A 9,678-nucleotide genomic window follows, 5' to 3' on the forward strand; every position below is an offset into this window, starting at 1 on the left:
ACTACCGCCTCTTTAGCTTTTATGGTCTCCGAGAGTTGCCTCAGGAGCCCCGAATCCCTTTCATCCCCTTGATGTGGGGGTCTGTAACAGACCCCTACCACCAAATCCCTTTCTCCTTGCCCCCCATGTAGCCTAAACCACAATCCTTCTACCTCCTCATCCTTGGATTCTGTCTTGATGAGGGTTGACGTATATTGCTCACTGATATAGAGCGCAACCCCTCCCCCTTTCTTCCCCACCCTGTCCTTTCTGTACAATCTATAGCCCTCAATATGTACTGCCCAGTCATGGGATGAATCCCACCAGGTTTCCGTTAGCCCCACTAAGTCATAGGTGTTTTAAAATCCATGTGGATTTTAAGTTGGAGGTAACAAATATTAAACTTATGTTAAACTAATATAAAACTTAATTTGATTAGTTTGGCACACTAATAACCTGAATTCAAATAATGGTGGTCATTTGCATGAAATGGGTTGTCTTATCCCACTTAAATCTATACATGCAATAATAATTATGCATTTTATACAAATGGTGTCAAACTCCTCATGTGCCATGAGATGGAGGAGTGGTGCAGAGCTGGTCTGGCATGGCAGCCACATGTAGCATGCACCCCAGACTGGCACTGTGTGTTACACAGTGTGTGCTGGTCCCATCCCATACACTGCATACACTGGCCTTGGCCCGATGTACTCCATACAGCATACATGCCAGATCCAGCCCCACACGTCAGGTACAGGGAACACCACTGCATTAAGAATGTGAACCAGGCTGGCTCCACACATCACATGTAACATGCACCAATCCCAGCCCCAACTCTGCATGCTGTGTGTACGATACGTACCAGATCTGTCCCAATGTGTTGCATACAGTGCCCCACATGGCATACACAGTGCTTGCTTGGCCTGCATGCCACATGCAACATGTGGGGACAGTCCGGTGCATGCTGCATGTGGCAGGCAGGTTCAGACTGAGACCCATAGGCTGCACTGCAGGCTGGATATTAAAACTCTGTGGTCTGTATCCAACATGCCTGCTTTACACAGTGCTTTAAATCTTTCTAGTGCCTTATAAGCTCTAATTAATTAATACTGAAAGTATCTCTATAAGATTGGTTTAAGAGAAGCAGTACTGGTCTCAATTCTCATCCATAGTTCGTGTTGCTTTGTATGATCTTTCAGAAAATAGCAACTTTGGATTTCCCTTCCTTGGGGGGAATTCTGGGATGGTACAAAGCTCATATAGGTAATTCAACTATATGCTCCTTTCCCTTACCATCCTTACACAGTAGTTGAAAAGCCAGGGAACGTATTGGGGTTGGAGAAAATCTGGCCAAAGCGCTCGTTTGTTGGATGGTTCAGGGGCTCCTGTGAGATTGCTGCAGCTCCATCTTGGCCTTTGGCCAGCACAGAATTCAGGGGAGGAGAAACCTGTCTTATAGCCACCTTTCCCCCTTTCTGTACTCAGCTGCAACAAGTATAAATTCAATGCAACTGAAAATTGAACCCACTATGTCATTTCGCATAGAGTGACATATTGTAATTGACAGTCTGTGCTCAAGAGAAGCCTAAGACTGGAATTGCAAGGATGTTGAAGGTGACGATTGAGGCACGTTGTCAGCTCTTTGATGGGAATCTTGCACAGTACCTATCAGCATTGTAACAGGTTCATCCTAGTACTATTAGTCCTTCACTTTCATGGGCAATAAATTCACTCACACATTTGTAATGGAAAAAAAGCAAACTAAGATACTTTTAAATATATTTTTAAAGTGTCATACTTTCTAACATGCTCCACTGTAAGTCACAGTTTTAACAAATCTATGGAGAAAGGTGAAAAAGTATTAAAAGATTCACATATTACTTTATGTTGGAACAGGAAGAATGAAAAGAAATATAAAAGGAAGAGATCAAAGTCTTTTGATCCTGTTTGTTTTCTGTCATTCATTTAGAATAATTGAGATCATTTTGCCCAATACAAAAATGAGTGAACACCTGTTGCAGAAAAATATGGTCTCAGGAAAAAACAAGAAGCCTAAAGTTCCAGTCTTAGTTTGACAGATCTGTATCTCTAAAAGCTTATTTTGACATGGCTTGCCTCTTAGAACACAAAATAATTTCCCTCTAAGTGTTTGTACCCCACTTTCAAGCAGTAGGAACAGCTGTGGGAACTTGGAGTCTGCCTGATCACACCTCTCAGAACCAAGTGAGAGGTGCTGGGAGATTCAGTGGTAGCTATGGAGTGAGGTATAGCCAAGCTAATAAAAATTGTGTGAGGATTCATTTCTGTTAGGATACATTCATTAATGTGTGTCTTAAAGTCAGGTTTAAGATTTCCAAATTTATACATTGCAGCATTACTCCATTATATGATATAATATAATGTGTTTAAAAAAAACAGTAGTAAAAACAAATTAGATTATAATATTTTTTTTGGTTTCCAATCTTGCAACTAGAGCTGCATGGACAGGTGTTTGTGATTATTACAGAGCCTTAAGGAAGTCAATTGATGCTTCTCAAAAGATTAGCTGCCCCCGTTTTTGGATCTTATTGCAGGTTTGAAGCCTGTGATGCCCAGTTTATTTCCCTCAACATGCAGAGCTCCTTCAGCAAATATTCAGTGTCAGATAAAATAAGAAATTAATTCTCAGTTACTTCAAGAGTCAGAGGAGAATGAGCTACCCTCCTGTTCCACTGGCAACAGCTTAGTTGTCAAACATCATCTGTTATTGTCCTGTTGAATGTGAAGTTTATATAATCTCTTAATCTGCCATTTGCTCATGATACTCTGAAACTGGGATACTGTCCAGTACTTTTTAAATAGGTTTTATAAATTCTTCATTCTTTGTAACATCCTTTTGGAAGCTTTAAAATGAAGTCACATAGTGTGTCTCATTTCACGTCTCTAAACTCACAGGGTGCTACAAAGATTAGAAGATATGCTTCCTTTTTTATACTGACTGGTGCTTGGCTTAATACTCATGTTTCGTAGGGGTTTTCTCCCAAGCTTCTGGGAGAGAAGGGACATCCAGAGGACCAGGTTTGAAATTCTGCTACAGAATTTGCTTCCCCTTCATTTCACCAAGCAAGCCTATAGTTAATCTTTTGTAAAACGTGCATGAACAAAAATATTTTTTTCTTGAGGCTTGGAGAGGTATAATGAGGCAGATAAGGATTGTTGTGACTGCTATTGTAGTATTATTGTGAATACTTTTATTGTGGCAGCCAAGTATATTACATGAAGCTGTTTAGGAGGGTTCCAAATATACATTGTTTTATGTATGTGTGTGCACACATGCACACACATGTGTTTATGTGCATGTAAACACACACACACACACACACACACACACATACACACACACACACAAACCGTGTTGGTTTTCTATATCCTTATAGTAAAAGTCACCAGAATAGTGAAAGTACCTTTTAGTATACATTCAAGAAATAAACCTAGATGGAAAAATTATTTGACTTTATTTTAGGTTTGTGCTAATTTACTGCTTTGGTCATTGCTTCTATTGTTTTTTCTCTTCACTTTTGTTTAGTTCCATCAGATGTGTTTTTTTTTAATTCATTGTGGAAAGGGTTTTATGAGTATCTGGGGAAAAGACAACCTGCTACTCTAATGGTAGATTGGTTCAATACAACAAGTAGCAAAGTGAATGCAACATTTATTGAAGCATCCAACATCCAACTAAAACTATCAGGTGAGTTCAGAATTAGGTAATTGAAATGCCTGTTGATTTGTTTGCTTGTTGAAATTATTTGGATTTATTGCATTTTCTAAATGCCTAAGTTAGAATCACACCAGTAATGTACTGTAACTGATGAGATGAATCATATGCACACTATATCAAATAAAATAAAAACCCTGACTTCATGTTGTCAGTAAAAATTCATGTTTATCTTTTGAAAGCATAGAGGTGCTAAACCCAGTGTGCTGCCTATATTTCAGTTTGCTCAGTAAAATGTTCCCTACCTCAATAATAAATGTGGTAGGGTTTTTTTTACTACTTTTTTCACAAAATATTGTGACATTGCTATGTGCCATGAAAACAATTCACATGTGTTATGCATGTTAATGGCTGTATTTTACTGGTGGTGGGCAGAGTGATCCATACCATATGTCATTGGATAATGCTTTAAGATTTATTAGGTTGAACCACACTATCATCTGTTCATTATTAATATTTATTTGTAAAAAAGACCTATTTTGAAACCACCTTTTATGAAGTGGGCACGGTTAATTACAAAACGTAATAAATTATGTACACTGCATGCCTTTCTGCAACACTGATCTATGTTTTGATCTAGCAGTCTGACCACAATTATATTTCAAATACCCGTTATCAGCTTCATGTATCTTTATGGGTCAAATGTACAGGGAGAGTTCCAGTTGTTATTTGCTAAACAGCAAATCATTTTCTCTGACACTATTTGTTTACTATAGTAATACAGTATAGTGGGTTAAAGCACATATCTCTGAAATTCAAACTGACATTGTTATTCCAACAAGGCAGGAGTTCAGTCTTCATTTCTGATTTCTGAACCCGTACATAGAGAAACAGGTACTCTAATTTATTTATATTTAAAGAGAACATACAAAAACAACTCTCTTTTTATTATCAATTTTTATATAGGTAAAAAACAAGTACAAAGAACAACCTGGAACAAAAATATTATGAGAAATAGAGAATATTTTCTGGAAGTTTATTTTATTGTTGGCAACGAACTTTATTTGGTTCATGAAAGTAATCGAATGACTTCTTTTAGGCTGCTTTCAGACATTAAAAAAAAAACCCAAACTGTGCTTTACTGGAAGAAGCAGCCCATTACTTTGACCTGGCTCTGCAGCATCTGGATACACTGGCTGCTTCAGCATGGCTTTTTGGCACTTTTATCTAAAGCAGAGTCAATCAACGATTAGATAAAAGCACCAAAAAAAGTCCCACTAAAGCACCCGATCTATACAGACACTGGACGAACTGGGTCCAACGAACATGCTGCCACGGGATCATGCTTAGTTTAGATCAAAGCACTGTTTCGGAGGGGGGGAGGTTTAAGTCTGCAAAAGTCTGCAAGCAGCCATAAATGTTAGCTATGCTAGATCCATGAGAAAAAAAATTAAGCCATACTTCATCTTCTTCTCTCAATAGGCATTTATAAGAAAGAAGAAGCTCATTTGCTTTTGAAAGTCTTTCAGATTAAAGGACCTGTGGAGATATTTGTAAGCAAATTTGAGAATGACAACTGGGCCCTAGATGGTTATGTAAGTAACCAATTTGCTATAAATATGCTTGTTTGGATTCAAGCAGGACATACTTTCTTGTGTGCTACTACTATCCTATCTTTTACATTATGATTGTTTAATATTCTACTTAGATAATTTTTTTTTTCTACAAAGATACATATATATGTATTTTATCCCCTCCCCCACACCTTACTGGAAAATAAAGTAAATATACATATTTTCTGAAATTTGTCGCTTGTTTCACTATATATGGGTGAGATTTTTTTTCTTTATTTTCTTCTATTTTGAAAACACTTTTTTGGATAACTATACTGAAGCTTAAGTTGAAGATAGTGATTGTCTTTAAAATACAAGCTAGGAAGCTTGGAAGTTATAGGGAGTTAAGTTTTTAACCTCTAATATATACAGTCCCCTTATTAAGAAATGAAACCATCTTTACACAAATTCAGTAAATGCCCTGTAAAGATAAAAACATAATTCCTAAACTGTATATCTGATTTAATTTGTTACACATTTTACTGATAAGTTATAATATGTAATATCATTTTCAAGTGGTTGCTACAGTGGGTACATTTACATGAGACATTTACTTTGCAGGTGACTAAGTAGCCATGCATCTCACTGCCTACACATGGACCCCTATTGGGCTGGAATAAACTAATTTACAAGTACCAAACTGCTGAGGAGTAAAAAATTACAAAATCTGCAGCATCTACATGTGTACATGCTGTCCAGCTAGCTGGGGCACTAGGGTGCTTCATTGTGGGGGCTACCTGCTGGCTAGTCCTTCACTGAAGCTCCCTTGTGCCCCAGCCATCCCCTTCACAGCACACTAAACCAGGGGGAACAGCCTCAGGCTGGTAGACTAATCCCCAGGACCTGCTGCTAACTGCGGCTGCTCTGCCCATGCTCCATGTGCTATGCCTGAATAAACTGTGGATTTTATTGCTTCGGAGTTAAATGCTTCCAGGTGCACATTCAGATGGCATACCTGGGAGCAATTAAGTCTCAAGCAATAAAATCCACAGTTTATTCAGGTGCCATATTGCATGTGTAGATGCCTCTACTGGTGATATTTGAAAACTTGCTAGGTATAGTTTACATTAAAAATATATGTATTTCATTCCCTGCAGAATTCCCTTTTCTTTCACAAAACTTTGTATACTGATAAAGTTTACTTTCACTTATGAAAGCTTATGCCTTGTATAAAGGAGCTAGTCTCTTAGGTCTCACACACATTACATCTATTGCACAATTAATTGGTTAGCTGCAAAGTAAATGTACACATGCTATAGGTGCAAGGTAATTTTCACACAATACAAATAGTCAATGAGCCACAAAGCTGTTGCTTGAAAAATGTAGAACATTTTTGTAGCTGCTTTGTTTTAAACTTTAAGTTGAACATGCACCATGTCACACATAGGGTAATAGTGTTTGGCCAGGTCCTCCAGTATCCCAGAGTAGACTGCTTTCTCTCCATGCCTCTCCTCCCCCCGCCCCTATGACTAACGCTTAACTCCACTGTTCTAAGGCACAGTAGCAGGAGATGTCTTGACTCCCTACTTTCTTCTTTGAACCATGTTGCCCTTCCTACTCTCCACCCCCTTCACCCTGGTCTCCACAGATTTCCACAAGAGTTAGAGGGCATCCCCTTTATCCAGAGGAATCCCAGTTGACTTTCCCAGCACAGCTGGAGAGATGGATCACAACCCTGGCGGCAGTGCTCCTGCTCCCCTTTTTGGCAAGCACTGGCAGAGCAAGTTCTCAAGACACCTTTTCCCCCCTCTAGATAGTTTTCCTTTTGAATGCACGCCATATGGCATGCAAATTTTCATTGAACGATATTGCCTCTTGCTTGATGGAAGTAACATTTTGCAGGGTCCTAGGGTACTACCCTTCCCTGTCTCTCCCTGACTTCAGTCTAAGATGCTTCTCAAAGCTTTCTATAGGATATAGTAATTCTGAATCCTGAAAATATGTAGGCTATTTTTATTGAAATGAAATATTTAAAAAAAAATATTTGCAAGGCATATGTTAAAAAAAGTAAATAGTGTTGTTAATTGCTATTTAAAAATCAATTAATATCTACATTTTAATTATAAATTAAAACATTAATAAATTACCTAAGAAATGGGTAAAAGTGATAAAACTATAACTGGTTATAAATAATTATTCTGAATATGTTCTAAATAGAACTGATGTACCACAGATTCCTAAAATGTTTATGTGTTTGTTTCAAGCATCTTACTCCTATTTTATGTGCTTTAGGTGTCATCAGGGCTTGAAAGAGGTGTGTTTACCTATCAAGGTGATATACATGGAAAAGACTTTGGAAAATTTATGCTCCAAAGACAAGGTAAGAATGTATTTTTGGAATTTTATGATGTATTAGCTCTTTGGCCTTTATAAATGTGAAGGCATCAAATGACTGTGCCAACATCTTAGTTGAACAAAACATATTTATTTTATGGAATTGCTATCATAAGCCTTACAAATGTTCTAAAGCACTTAATAATTTAGTTGAAATATATCATTAAAAACCTAATTGAGCTATGTCATGGTACCATCTCAGCAACCTAATAAGATGACCATAGGATACTCCTGTAAAGAACATCAGTACAAATGTTCATGAAGTAATATATGATAATTGCTTTGCAGTAAATGACTGTTTCAAGGTAGTGAGGATGCCAGACAATGCTGAACCATTTTTTGTTCAACTGCATAAATTACATAGTTCTGAGTGTCCAGAATTATAAGGGCACTTTGAATGTTAAAGCTAAAGTCAAAACAGATTTTCAGTATTATCCAAGAGTATGTTTACTATCCAATAGCTTGTTTATGTGCATATCGGTTTGGGATAGGATTCTACTTGGGTGTCAGGTTTTTTTTTTGTTTTTTGTAATGAATATTAGACTGTGGTACATTACAGCTATAAATTCAAATATGCTAGCAGATGGTACGAAACCAGTTACTCTTCTCCATAAAAGGAGCCTCAGCAGATTCCATCTGTACCTGTCATTATTTCATGACCCTGGAACCATTATAAAGCAGTTTAAGTATCATTAATGTGCAGACATACATCAACACACTGCTGGGCAGAAAGAACAAGTTATGCAGTCATTGCCAAATCTTTAGGTGGCATAAACTGTCATGCCTCCATTAATGTTCACAAAACTATATTATTCTACACCAGCTCAGGATCTGACAAAATTTATTAATTTTGTACCAAATTCCATTATATTCACTTGCTCTATTATTTTAATACTTCCATGTATATCCTGACTATTTATGAATGTGTAATCATCTCATTAGCTGTGGTGTTGTTTTTATTGGTTAGAACCAATGGATACATTTAAGCTGTGGTGTTGTTTTTATTGGTTAGAACCAATGGATACATTTATTTTAATTTCCTATTCTCCATCTCCTGCCCTTCTCTGTGCTATGAGAAGAGGGTGGGGGGAGCTATCTCACAGTGCTTCTGAGCTTCAGAGCCTGTGCTCAGTGCTCCTTCTATCAGTGAACAGGAAGGTTGTGATATGCTGACTGGCTGCCTCGTGCACTGGAGAAGGTGGCTATGGCTTATTGTAGAGATGAGTAACCATTTTAGTTTCATGGACTAAGTACAGAAGTTCAGCAAGCCCCGGCAGAAGTGCTCTATTTAAATTGTGATACATTAAAGCCCAAGTGAACTGAACAGATGTTTACTGTTTGGTGGAAGGGGATGCTCAGAGCCTTTCTGCACTGGCTGCTGGGGACAGTCCCACACATCTCTCAGGAGGCTGCCTGAGTGGAACCCGGCTCCCCGCCCCCAGCTGGCCACTGTCAGCAGCTATTGGAGAGACCCTGGACCCATGTCCCTACAGCCCTCCCACTTGGGGCAGCTGCAGAGAGACCCCAAAAGCTTTCTTCCACAGCCCCCACCTCACCAAGCAGTGGTGCACTGCTGCCTGGCCCAGGCTGCAATGGGACCCTGCAACCCTTCTCCCACATTCTGCCCACACAGGCAGCAACTCACCACTGCCTGGCCCAGATCGCTGTGAGGGGAGAGACCCTGGAGCCCTTCCCCTGCAGCACCTCTCCCCACAACAGGGCTGTGGTGTGCTGTGGGGCCAGGGCTGGGGTGACCGCAGGGGCAGAAACTCCCTGTCTCCCCCCACCGCAAGGCTACCAGCTGGGCTGGAATCAGAGGCTGTCACTGAATAGTGTCAGCAACACCTGAGCAGGCAGATGAGCTCCGCCGGAGGCTACACTGCAGCCTTGAGCAACAACTTCCTGGGATGGCAGTGACTATGCTCTAAATTAACCCTCAAGGGGATCATAGTTTCATAGTTTGTAGGGTCGGAAGGGCCTTTGACAGAACATCAAGTCCGACCCCCTGCCATGGCAGGAAAGAGTACTTGGGGCAAACGGACCCCGTAAAGGGTTCAT

At 39.3% G+C, this 9,678-nt stretch overlaps 1 protein-coding gene and 1 long non-coding RNA gene across 2 annotated transcripts in view; both read left to right on the forward strand.

The window, feature by feature from the left end:
- Positions 1-3,726, forward strand: part of LOC102383706 (CUB and sushi domain-containing protein 1) — a 9,661-nt gene extending 5,935 nt beyond the window's left edge. The window contains exon 3 of the mRNA XM_025206343.1: positions 3,545-3,726. Within this exon, the coding sequence (XP_025062128.1) occupies positions 3,545-3,726 (182 nt within the window). The remainder of the gene's footprint in view (positions 1-3,544) is intronic.
- Positions 3,727-5,165: 1,439 nt separating this feature from the next.
- LOC112550577 overlaps positions 5,166-9,678 on the forward strand; it is an 18,006-nt gene continuing 13,493 nt past the window's right edge. Inside the window, exons 1-2 of the long non-coding RNA XR_003094500.1 lie at positions 5,166-5,268; positions 7,519-7,606. This is a non-coding gene — a long non-coding RNA (uncharacterized LOC112550577). The remainder of the gene's footprint in view (positions 5,269-7,518; positions 7,607-9,678) is intronic.

Source organism: Alligator sinensis, unplaced genomic scaffold, assembly GCF_000455745.1.
Source record: "Alligator sinensis unplaced genomic scaffold, ASM45574v1 scaffold52_1, whole genome shotgun sequence".
Classification (NCBI taxonomy): Eukaryota; Metazoa; Chordata; order Crocodylia; family Alligatoridae; genus Alligator; species Alligator sinensis.